Genomic DNA, 13,237 nt, shown 5'->3' with positions numbered 1-13,237 from the left:
TACTAAGAATCCCCGTTTAATCCCTGACATATTACTGAGGGAGAGCAGCCAAAGGCTTACTCAGGTGGAGTAAGGACAGAAACCTAACACTCCACAGTACACACTAAATTCATTTAATCAATCAATGGCACACAAATAAACGCCCAGTTTGTGTTTCTCCTCACAAAAAGAAAAAAAGTAATTTAATTCACATACAATAAATTTAACAAAGAATTACAAATATACACAATGAAAACCATACATCTTTAACCCATCTTGAACTAAATATCTATGTAAGAAAATCTCACAGTGTGAAGCCATCCTGTGGTTTGTGTCACTAGACTACCAATGTAAACCCTTCCAGTTATTTCTGTTACAGAGTTGGCAATTTACCTCACCTTTTCTATTGCACGTTAAGGAGCACACAATGTAAAACTCATGCACTATTTGTTGGAGATTTACATATGTAAAATTCCTTCCTATTGAATTTATCAGAGAGGTAACAATGAAAACACCTTCCTACTCTACTTGTTCATCGCGTGAAGACCGTTTCTACTCTATTTGACTTTGGGGTCTGCATAAAAAAATATCTCTATCAGTTATAAAGTCTGACCACCTCACTGGCGGGCTAAAGGACAAGTTATTTACCTTTGGTAATGTCTTATCTTGTAGACTATATCTAGCTGTAGATTTGCTACCTCAGAATTCTCCCCAGGAGTCAGACTAGATCCAGAAGATTTCTTGTGAGCAGTACACCTGCGCATGGCTAGGTGGTGTTAATCGGCTCCATATCCGTCATCATCCGCACTGGAAATTACATTGCGGTTCCTACTTAGGCGCCACCCAGGCACGCTGATGTTAGTTTCGTTTCAAGACTTTCCACGCCAGGAACGCGGAGCCATGAAGAACGCTGACCAATGGTGTGTCAAAACTAGGCTCCTAGAAGGGAAGTCCCTGCCCATAGAAATCCACTGCAGAGCGAGGAGGATGGCAGGTCAGTAAGGATTCTGCTGCTTGATATGGCCTCCACCAGATAAGGCATTACCAAAGGTAAGTAACTTGTCCATCTGAGAGAGACTTTTAGCTGCAGATTCCTTACTTCTGAATCAATAGCAAGCAATACCATCCTAAGAGGAGGATCTGCATACTAATTTCAAATGAGTAAGTCTTACAGGACCGAACTGGTAAAGTGCCGTCCCTATAGACCTGACAGTCCAGGCAGTAGTGTTTGTTAAATGTAGGCAGAGACGCTCACGTCGCTACCTGGCATATGTCCAGGATTATAACTACACGTGCTAATGCAGTGGTTGCAGCTTTAGGACTGGTAAAATGAGCTTCCTAACCCTCCGGGGGCTGCTTTTTGGCAAATGCATAGCAGATCTAGATGCAGAGCACAACCCAACAAGAGATGGTTCGCTTCTGCACAGCCAAACCTTTCTTCGCACCCACATACCCCACAAAGAGTCGGTAGCCCACCCGGAACTCATTTGTATGATCAAGGTTGCATACCAACACTCTTTTTGGGTCCAGGCCATGGAGTCTCGCTTCCTTAGTAGGAAGTGGGAGTGCGTAAAAAAGTAGCCAAGGTGATTGGCCTACATGAAAAAGTGTGACAACTTTTGGCAGAAAAAAGGCCCTAGTGTGAAACACCACTTTGTCAGGATCGACAGAGTGGTAGGGAGGGTTACATGCTAAGGCCTGCAGCTCACTCACTATACGGGCAGATGAAATTGCCATAAGGAAGGCTGTTTCAATTTGAGAAGTCTGAGGGGGAAGTTATGAAGAGGCTTGAAAGGAATGCACACCAAAAAAGTGAGAACCAAATAAAGATCCCATAATGAATGGGGAAGAAGAGAAGAGATGAGTAATGCCTTAAAGTAACCTATGTAATATAGGAGGCCTAAACAAAGACGGTTGATCAAACAACCACAAGAAGGCAGTAATGGCAGATAAAGACCCCTTAAGAATGTCCAGAGCAGAGGCTAGCTTGGCAAGAAGAGGGGCAGGAAGGGGATCAACATACTTGTCTGTGCACCATGCCACAAATTTCTTCAGACAGACATCATCTTGGCAGCCAGGCGTCCCTCCACCAAAATGGTAGATGTTACAAAGTTCGGGAGGAAGGTAAAAAGCTGTTAACTGCAGTGGCTCAATCTCCATGTAGAAAAGGTGGAGAGTGGACAGGTTCGAGTGAAGAATCCTCTACTGCTGCTGGGAAGGAAAATCCTCCCAAAAGGGCAGTCTGATCAGAGGATCAATGGGCATGCTCAGCAGCTAAAGATACCAGACTCTCCGTGCCCAGTCCAGAGCCACAAGGATAACATGGGGCCGGATGTTCCTGATATTTTTGAGAAATCTGGGCAGGAGTGGTGTGGGTAGAAAGGCATACATGAGGCTTGAATTCCACTCAAGATGAAAGGCGTCTAGAGTGCGTGCCGCCTCGGAAACTCTGTCGCGCAAAATGCTGATATTGTGCTTGTTCGGCAGAGGCGAACAGATCTAACCAAGGGCCTCCTCACTGCTTAAAGAAACCTTGCATCACCTCCGGATTGAGATGCCATTTGTGATCCGTCAGGCATTTGCAGATGAGTTTGTCAACTCGGGTGTTCAGAGAGCCTGTCAGATGGTGTGCCACCAGGGATATGCCCTGCTGTTCCAGCCTCTTGAAAAAGAGTCAACGTCCCCCACTCTGCCCTGTTTATTGCAGGACCGCATGGCAGTGGTGTCTGTGAACATATGCACTATCTTTTCTTTGATAGCTTGATAGAGGGTAGAAAAGCTTTCAATGCAAGTTGGATCGTGTTGAGCTCCAGCATGCTGATGTGGAGTCTTGCTTCTGCCACAGACCAAATTCCTCTGATCTCCACCTCTCCCAGATGGCCGCCCCATCCCAGGAGTGATCTACTGTCAGATCTGGCTGGGGAAGGAGAGGGATCTGCCTCTGATCCAATCACAGTTTGATAACAACCGCTGCAGATGACATAGTTCCCTCCAAGATCTGAGAAATTCCCCTGAGATTGCACCCAACGGAAGTTCTGGTCCCACTGCAGAACCTGCATATGCCATCTCGCATGTGTCACCAGCAGGATGCAGGAGGCCATGAGTCTCAAAAGCACCAGTCATTCTCACTGAAATTCAGGAGAAGGCTGAATCATCACGATCATAGCCCGAATACCCTGGACTCGTTTTTCGGGAGGATGAACCCAAAACTTCACGGTGTCCAGAACAGCTCGGACGAAAGGGAGCATCTGAGAGGGAGTCAGGTGTGATTTTGGCACGTTTAAAGTGAACCCCAGAGAATGCAGGAGGTTCGCCGTAGTCGGGAGGTGGGAGATGACTTTCTGGAGCATGCCATTCAACAGCCAGTCGTCAAGGTAGGGGGGAGCCTGAAACCCCTAACCTGCGCAGATAAGCTGCAACCACTACCTTCACTTTTGTGAACACCCGCGGAGAGCAGGTAAGTCCAAAGGGGAGCACGATGAACTCAAAGTGCTTGGGACCTACCATGAATCGCAAGTATAGTTTGTGGGCCGGATGGACGGGAATGTGATAATCGGCGTCCTGCAAATCCAATGGTACCATCCAGTCTTGAGGGTCCAGGGCATAAAGGACCTGAGCTAGGGTTAGCATTTTGAACTTCTCCTTCTTGAGGAAGATATTGAGGGACCAGAGATCTAGGATAGGGCAAAGGTCCTTGTCCTTTTTAGGCACCAGAAAGTAATAGAAATAACAACCATGACCTACTTCTGGAGCAGGGACCCTCCCTATGGCTCCCTTGGCCAAGAGAGCCTTGCCCCCTCGCGGGGTAGTGCCCAATAATCATCCGTTAGATGATCGTATGATGGTGGCATGGCCAGAGGAGAAGTCTTGAAGGGGAGAGAGTAGCCCCTTCGGACAATATGTAACACCCACCTATCTGTGATAATGGATTCCCAGTGGGGCAGGTGAGCGCCAATCCTGCCACCAACTGGTCCCTGATGTTCTGACGGACTAGGAAGGCTTGGAGGGAGAGGAGGGGGCCAGGTGGCTCTCTGAACCACTGGCTCTCTGAACCACGAGTTTGTGGGATCCCACGTCCGCGTAGAGGCTGTACAGCATGCGCGGTTGATGGCCGGGTGGAAAGGAACGCGGTTGGGTACCCCTTCCGTAGCCACAAAGGCAGTGAAAAGCAGACTGTGGAGGGTGAGGAGCAGCTACGAGGCCAAGGGGCCAAGCCATAGCCCGGGAATCCTTAAAGCACTCAAGTGCTGAGTCCGCTTTTTCTACGAAGAGACGGGTGCCATTAAAGGGCATGTTCATAAAGGATTGCTGGACTTCCCCTGAAAGGCCAAACATCCTCAACCAGACGTGGCGCCTCAAGACCACTGTCAATGCTAACAATCTGCCCAGTGAGTCAGTCGTACCTAGTCCACAACAAATCATGAACTTTGCTGCGTCTCTCACGTTCATAACGGCTTGGGAGAGAATGGTCTGGGCCTCCTCTAGAACTCAAGGCAGCACGTGTGCAACCGTATCCCAGAGAGTATGGGAGTATCGGCCCAAAAGGCATGTAGTGTTCACGGACCGCAGCGCTAGGCTGGCGGAAGAAAATATTTTCTTCCCCAGGCTATCCAGTCTTTTTGATTCCATGTCCAGGGGAGCGGTAGGGAATGTGCCTAAGGAGGACTAGGCCTGGATGACAAGGCTCTCAGGTGTAGGGAGTTGGGGTCAGGAATTTTGGAGCACAGATCCTCCTCAGAGTTGAGGAGTGATGCAGAAGCATAGACACCCTTGTGCTCTTGCTGAGAAGAATGCTTATAAGGCTCAAGGCTGCCTCAAAAATATGTGAAAATATGGTAAAAATGAAACCAGTAAGAGGGGGAAGAGAACTCCTGAAGGATATTTACCTGGCTGTGGGAGGTATATGCCTATGATTTTCAGATTCAAGTTGAGGCTATGATCAATTAATAATATGGGGAAAGTTGGTTTGGGTGTGCATGTATTTCACACATTCATGTATATCGGCTTCAAATCGAGAGACCTTGTTTGAAAAAATAATATGACGAAAGATGCAACATAAGTTGTACAAATGCTGTATGCATGCTTTGCATGAAATGCTGTTCGGCACACTAAACTCAGACTTATTTGGTTTTGTCAATACCAGGAAAAAATAGCCAAAAACAATGCTTTCTGAATAGACTGCATATCGGAGATTAAAAACCAAATGTGACAAACACTGTGATGAGCGAGAATACTTTTGAGATATAAAATAGTTAAAGTTTACGGTTTTCAGTTAAAACCGATTTTGACTGACGAAACATGGATTTTCTTCCACAAAGATCACCAAGCATGCAATGCCTCTTAAATGAATACCCTCACATAAAGCGCTGTACCTAACACTCCTGTTCTTACATTTACATGGCAATGATCAGAAAAGCCTTCTTAAAGAGCATCCCCTCATACAGAAGGGCAAGGACCAGTTCATAAACATTCTCAGCAACCATGAACAGGCTCAGAAGAGGTTCATTCATCTGTTTTGCTGAAACTGAGCTGCCTACAGAGCAAACATTAACTCAAAAAATATATGCGTTATTGTATAAATTGCAGACAATGCAGCGTGGACACATGAAAAGACAGCCACTGCTCTAATTGCGCAATTTTCGCACAGGCTTGGAAGGAGTTCAGCTCATGCACTGCTTTCAAATAAACAAAGACCCACATGACCGTTAAAAATCAATTCTAAGCAGATTTGGTGCTGTCTTTAATATTAAAACGAAATCTCATAAGCACGGCCCAACAGTGCAAAGTAAACTTCATTCATGTTCTGACCTGCACAAGTAAATAACGAATGGCATCCTTCACAGCATCAGAGTTTGTCACTAAATATTATATAGTTAATAATCTACATATTAATTCCTTACAGACATATCCTCTGTGACCATGTAGAGCAGAAATATGCCCAGATCAACTGGGCAGTGTGACCCTAGTTAGCAATAACAGGTCATCAAGCACTATATATATATATATATATATATGTATATATATATATATATATAGTAATGAGGGACTGGATTTCTGGAAAGGGAAGTTTGGATGATGGGAAATGAGACGGGCGGGGAGGTGAGGGGAAATAATGAAAATATACTTAACAGAACAAATACAAAGACAAGGTGCAGAGAAAATAATCAGGAACAGGAAACAGGAAGGAAAATTAATATTAGAAATGAAGGAGGGAAGGAACTAAAATAAAAATTCTTGATAAGCAGAGAAAAAGAAGATCCCCATGAGTTTTTCCTAAGCAAAAAAGAGTAAACACTGATAACCACTGATTTTTACAACTTTTGAAATCATTGGAAAACACACAAAACACAGCTAAAATCAAAATAGACAGAAATTGAAAACAGCAGAGTTATAATAGTCCATGATGAATTCCAAAGGAGGAACTTCAAGACCAGATAGGCTAAATATTAAAGCACCCAGGCAGACAACTTAAGACAACTCCTGTAGGAAAGTAGTGTCTTTTTTAGCATGGTTACCCCCCAATTTTTTTGCCTGTTTGTCAGTGTGTTTAAAGGTGTTCACTAGGATCCTGGTAACCAGGACCCCAGTGACTATGTTCTCTCCCTTTAAACTTCGTTACTTGAACCACATACACCCCTCATTTGGCATACTGATTCCCCCATGTAAGTCTCTAGTATATGGAACCCAGGTACTCAGGGCACTGGGGTACCAGGGAATCCCCATGGGCTGCAACATGTATTATGCCACCAATGGGGAGCAAATGCAAAGCCTATCTGCAGGCCTGCCATTGCAGCCTGCGTGAAAGGGTGCAGGCACCCTTTTCATTACAGGTCACTGCACTATAAGACACCCCTATGGCAGGCACTCCTCTCCCAGAGGGCAGGTTGAAAGTACCTGCGTGCAAGGGCACCCCTGTACTAGCAGAGGTGCTCCCACAAACTCCAATTCCATTGTCCTGTACTTCATGAGTGCGGGATGCCATTTTATGCATCTACTGGACATAGGTCACTATCTATGTCCAGCTACATAATGTTAGCTCCGAACCTGGGCATGTTTGGTATCAAACATGTCGGAATCATACCCCCAATACTGTTGCCAGTATTGGAAGTATGATTCCATGCACTCTGGGGGCTCCTTAGAGGACCCCCAATATTGCTTCTACCAGCCTTTTGGGGTTTTCCGGGCAGCCCAAGCTGCTGCCACCCCTCAGACAGGTTTTGGCCCTCCTGCTGCTTGAACAGCTCAAGCTCAGGAAGGCAGAACTAAGGATTCCTTTTGGGAGGGAGGGGGTAACACCCTCTCCATTTGGAAATAGGAGTTGCATGGCTTGGGAGGGGTAGCCTCTCCAAGCCACTGGTATGAAGGGCACATTTGGTGCCCTCTGTGTATAAACCAGTCTACACCAGTTCAGGGACCCACAGTCCCTGCTCTGGCGTGAATCTGGACAATGGAAAGGAAAGTGATCACTCTATTGACCATAACCACCCCAAGGGTGGTGCCCAGAGCTCCTCCAGAGGGTCCCTGGGTTCTGCCATCTTGAATCTAAGGTGGGCAGGGGGCTCTGGGAAGATCTGAGTGGCTAGGTTAGACAGGTGACGTCAGAACCCCCTCCTGATAGGTGGTCACCTGGCTAAGTGACCAACCCCCCTTTCAGAGCTATTTAGGGACTCCCTCTTGGATGGGTCCTCAGATTCAGCTTGAAAGATTCCAGCAGGACTCCCCTGCAACCTATACTTCAATTTCTAACAATGGAACCACAAATGGACCGTCCAGAAACCGACAATCTGCATCAATGCTTGCAACATTGTTTCCACAGCTCCTTCCACCTTTTGCAACATTTCCCCAGCTGTGCATCTTCTGAGGGTGGCAAGTCTTCAGCCTGCACGAGAAGGAAGAAGGAATCTCCCTTGGAGTGAAGGAGCCACTCCCCTGCATCCGCAGGCACCAACTGAAACGATGACTGGTTGTGTGGATCTCCTCTCATTCTAAGCTACATGGATCCTGCATTAGTGGCCCTCTTGGGACTCTCTACCAGAGGTCCAACTTTGGTGGGGGTAAGCCTTTGCCTTCCCACGCAGGACAGTACCCCCCATGCACCATGTCTCTTGCAGTTACCAAGGCTTGTTGGCGTCTCCACCAAGGGATCTTAAGGCTCCGTGTAGTCCCAGCCATCAGCACTCCTTCCTGCGATGAACAGCCCTCTACAAGCTTCTCCTGCGGTGTGGGACCCTTCTCCAGTTGTGCTGTGTGGGCTCCTCTGACTGCTGGCTCCACTTCCAGTGGGGGCTGCCTCTTCTTCTGTGGATTCTATGCCTTGATGAAGTTCCCCCTAGGACTCTATGCCCTTCCCCCACTCCCTGGTGGGTTGAGTCCTCCTGGACCTTGCTGGTTCCCGGCAGCTCCACTTGTGCTTCGCCTCGACTTTTGCCTGTGCCAAGGCTTGTTGGTGGCTCTTCCACACCACTGACCGACTGCAATCATCCATCCGGCATGGGACGTCGACTGCATCCTCCAGGAATTCTTCACCTGGTCCAGGGCAGCATTCCTGACAGTCTTCGTCCTACTGTCGACCAACTCCTGCAACCACAGCTGGGTGGGTAGTGGCTCCTGCCCTCACTGGACTCTTCTGTGACTTCTGGACTTGGTCTCCTTCTTCCATACGCCTTCCTCTTCAGGAACCCACCGCTGGTTTCTTGCAGTCTTGTCTGGGTGTTGCATTTTCTTCTTTTCCTTCCTTTTGGGAAGTGTGGGGAAAAAACTGTAACTTACTCCTTTCTTCCTGGTCGCTGGGGGCACGTGGTACTTACCTTTGGGTTTTCCAAGTTCCTCCTCCTCCCCTCTACACATTCCACTTACCTAGGTGGGAGTCCTGCATTTGCATTCCATTTTTTTAGTATATGGTTTGGGCCCCCCCTAGGGTCACTATTGTCTATTGCTATTTGCACAGTTTTCTAATGCTTTCTATGCCTATTTCTGATTATTAGTGTACACATCTATTGTGTTACTTACCTCCTATTGGAGGGTTGCCTCTGTAGTACTTTTTGGTAACTATGTCACTAAAATAAAGTACCTTTATTTTTGTAACACCGAGTGTTTTCTTTCATGTGTTTAAGTGCTGGGTGACTACAGTGGCATTGCATGAGCTTTGCATGTCTCCTAGATAAGCCTTGGCTGCTCATCCACAGCTACCTCTAGAAAGCCTGACATCTAGACAATGCCTACACTACATTATTAAGGGATACCTGGACCTGTAATAAGGTTTAAGTTTCTTAGGTACCCACCACACACCAGGCTAGCTTCCTATCTAAAGTAAACGTACAAAGGCCAGGATCATAAGTTGGTAAAATGAACTTGATGTTATATATCTACATAGTTGTATGCAAAAGGTCAGACTATCACAACACCACTGTGTAGTGAAGAAAATGAGAATGGCAAATCTTCAGTAGAGAAGTAACTTATTTTTTGTCCTTGCAGAAATCATGATAAAAGTAGCAGCAAAGATGTTAACCAGAGCCAAATGCTATAAGACTTTTTAGCAACATTTTTTTCAGAAATTTCAGATATAAACATGCTGAGTTTGATACATACGACCAACCATGACCAGGAGGGAATTTATGACAATAGGGCACTTTGTAAGTTACTATATATTCATTAAAAAGGATGATGTAAGGTGTTTTTCTTACCACTCCAATGAGATCTCCTCGTCCATACTCTCCAGTCAGTTGCTTTTTTCCATCATCCTTCCTGATGACAGAACGCAATCGTCCATTCAAAACTATGTAGGTGCAGTCAGACTTGTCACACTGCCTGAGAACAACAAAATTCCAAACACAGAATTAGAAGAACATCCCAGTTTTACGGCTAGAATCAAGGCAATCTTCGCTGGAATGTATGGTTAACTCCCAGGGGTGTAGTTTTACCTATCATAATGTGGTTTCATTTGTAAAGTGAAGCAAAATAATGAAAACATTCAATAATACAGGGCCAGATGTACAAAGAATCAAATCACAATTGTTTTTGCCGATTGTGCACAGTCTCTGCTAATCCATTCTAATTCTTTAATCCGACCTAGGTACTAATAGGTTGGTTCACAAAATTCCCTTTCGCAGTGGGTTGTAATCCAATCTACCTCATTAATATTAATGAGGTAGGTAAAAAATTGTGACTCCTAACTGCAACTGGAGGCCATCATGGGGACAGAGGCCTGCTAGCGTCAGCAGTCGTCCATGGCTGTACTCGTCTTTAAATAAAGAAAGGAAACGGGGAATTTAAAAAGAAAAAGTTTACTTTTTTTATAAAGGTTGTGAATTTGTGAATTGGCAGTACTCCCAGGGACTACTTCCCATTCCTAAAAAATATATATATACTTTTGAGCCTGCTCCTGCAACAGGTATATATATATATATATATATATTTTAGGCATAGATTAATGGGTTGAATGTGGAGCCAGCTCCAGAGTTGTAGTTGAAACCAAAGCGGATTCAGGAGCCACCGACAGAGCCGAGGGCGGTCCCGCCATGCCTAACCAAACTGGAGGCCTCTGTGGATCTAGTGGAGCACACCACAGGGAGCCAATGATTCTAAGTATGGTTTCCTTAAATGCCTCAGTCTATTGTGGAGTTGCCTACAACTTTGACATGCTATGGTGCACTGGGATCAGCTGCAGAATCAACCCCTCAGTGGGGGACAGAAGCAAGATCCAGGGGCAATTTGATGTTCTCACACTTCGCAGAATGAGACTGGTGAGGCTAGGCCAAGGCCTGCTTGGATGTCTCATTTATTTTGGATTTTGACTTACCCAAAATCTTGTACTGCAATAATGACCTGTTGCAGGAGCAGGCTCAAAAGTGGCAATGGGTCTGCATCCTCAACTTTGAGCAGGAGCAGGCTTTGAGACTTTTTGTGGTGTCAAGGGATGTACAGCTTGGCTTCACCCTCCCAGATTGCCTTTGGATGCATCAATGCTCACTTCTTGCACAACTTGTAGGGATTGGAAGGAAAAGGGGGGGGGGGGGTCTGCGAGGAATCTGCAGCTAGACAGTTTCAACCAGAAAGAGCGTTACCAAAGGTCAGTAGCTTGGGCTTCTGATAGATTTTTAGCTGCAGATTACTCACCTTTTGAATAGATACCAAAGCAGTACCTAAGGGAGGTGGGCTGTGAAATTTCTGCAGGACCCAGGCAGCAAACTGCCTTTCTTGGCGGACCTGGCGGTCCAGACAAATGTACTTTGGGAATGTGTGGAAGAACACCCCTATATCAGCATGAAAGGTGTCTAGGAGAAGAACACCTCATGCTAACACAGTGGCAGCAGCCTTGGCCCTGGGAGAATGTGCACGCAGTCCTTCTGGAGGCTTTTTGGCCAATGTGAAACAGATTTTATTGCAGACCTCGATACTGTGCAAGATAGAATGCTTCTGTACAGACCAGCCCTTTTTTTATTTTTGTTTCAGTATACCCCGCAAAGAATAGTTTGTCCACTCAATGGTCTTTGGTACAATCGACATAGAAGTTCAGGGCTCTTTTGGGGCCCAAGTGCTGGAGCCTCTCCTCCACCTTGTAGGGTGAGGTGGAGCCTACAACCACACCAGGGTGATGGTTTGACAGACATGGAACAGCATCTCAACTTTCAGCAGGAAGGAAATCAGCAGAACAAACTTTTCTGGGAAGAAAGCAGTGCATGGTGGATTGACACAAAGAGCTTCAAGCTCACTCACATACCATGCCGAGGTAATGGTGACGAGTAACAGAGTCACGACAGTAAGACACTGTAGCAATAGCTGTGGAGATGATTGAATGGCATGCACTTCAGATAAGTAAGGAAGAGATTTAGGTCCCACTGGGGCATCAGAAAAAGAGAAGGTCCTCCAAAAATTGCATCACAACGGGTGAATTAAAAGATGATCAGGCAACCAATAAAGGATGAAAGGGCAGATGTTTAACCCTTAACAGTGCCCCAAGTGACACCTTACTGGGCAAGAGATGAAACAAATAACAGGATGTTGGACACTTCGGCTTGGAGAGGATCAATCTGGTGTGTGTGTTGCACCAAACCACAATCTTGTGCTAACAACAGGCGTATACAGTTTTAGCTGAGATACGACTGGCTGCCAAGATGACATCAACCACTTTGGAGGAAGTCACTGCCCAATCTTCCAAAATCAAGATAGTGAATGCGAAGGTCCAGGTGCAGAACCTGACGCTGCTCCTGTGACAGCAAGTTCTTTCGGAGGGTAAACCTCGTCGAAGGAAAAATGCTCAGACAAAAGGTCTCTGATTACCACCTCTCCCATGTGGCACCAGAGCCCAGGAGTGACGCACCGGTTAGTAAAGACTGCTCCGGGTGAGGAAGAAAGAGGGGTTAGCCGCTGACCCAATTGTGGTTTAGTAGCCACTACTGCAGATCTTTCAGAGTCTTCTCCAAAATCTGAACATGGTCAGAGAGGTCCTTTTGATGTTGGGCCCACTGGGACTTCAGATCACACTGCAGAGCGTGCATGTACCACCTGGCATGCTCAATCAGCAGGATGCAGAACTCCATCAGTTGCAGCAGCCTCAGAGTCAATTTCTCTGAAATCCAGGACTGAAAGATTGTCATCATAGCCTGAAAGTCCTGGACTTTCTTTCATGTGGGAAAAGCACAAAACTGAACTGCATCCAGAATGGCTCAGATGGAGGTGAGCATTTGTGTACGAGTTTGGTGTGACTTCTGCATGTTTATAGTGAACCCCAAAGATGACAAGAGGTTCCCCATAGTCTGGAGGTGGTTGAAAATGCCTGAGGCAAGCCCGCCTTCAACAAGGGGTCATTGAGGTATGGTAACGCTGGCACCCCTGACCTCCGAAGATGTGCTGCCACCACCATTACTTTTGTGAACACCCAGGGGGCGCTGGAAAATGCATCTCTCCCTCTGTGTACCATAGGTAGCACCAACGGGTCAGCAGGACAGGAATATGAAGACCAATGCCATTATTCAGTCTTCTAGGTCGAGAGTAGACAAGACCAGTGCAAGGGTGAACATTCTGAAATGTCTAGTTTTTGCGAATTCCTACAATTAAATATAAATATGGAAGGCATCGTCCTAGGCCTTTCGGATATTATAATTCTGATTTAGGAATTTTCCAAAAATACTAAACTACTAAAACACTTCATGAAGAAGAAGTGATAACACATTTCTCAGTTACATAATACGTAATTTACACTTTAAGTACACTCCTCATTCAAACTGTAGTCACACTCACATTGCACATCGTACAACAT

At 46.0% G+C, this 13,237-nt stretch overlaps 1 protein-coding gene across 2 annotated transcripts in view; it reads right to left on the bottom strand.

Annotated features, from left to right (window-relative positions):
* Nucleotides 1-13,237, bottom strand: part of PNPLA7 (patatin like phospholipase domain containing 7) — a 1,294,112-nt gene that overhangs the window by 788,036 nt on the left and 492,839 nt on the right. For both annotated transcript variants that reach the window (XM_069241381.1, XM_069241380.1), the window contains exon 19: nt 9,663-9,786. In XM_069241381.1, the coding sequence (XP_069097482.1) occupies nt 9,663-9,786 (124 nt within the window). The remainder of the gene's footprint in view (nt 1-9,662; nt 9,787-13,237) is intronic.

This window comes from Pleurodeles waltl, chromosome 6 (genome assembly GCF_031143425.1).
Source record: "Pleurodeles waltl isolate 20211129_DDA chromosome 6, aPleWal1.hap1.20221129, whole genome shotgun sequence".
NCBI classification, from domain to species: Eukaryota; Metazoa; Chordata; class Amphibia; order Caudata; family Salamandridae; genus Pleurodeles; species Pleurodeles waltl.
The sequence above is the reverse complement of the archived record's forward strand: the minus strand, read 5'-3'. Positions and strand labels throughout refer to the sequence as shown.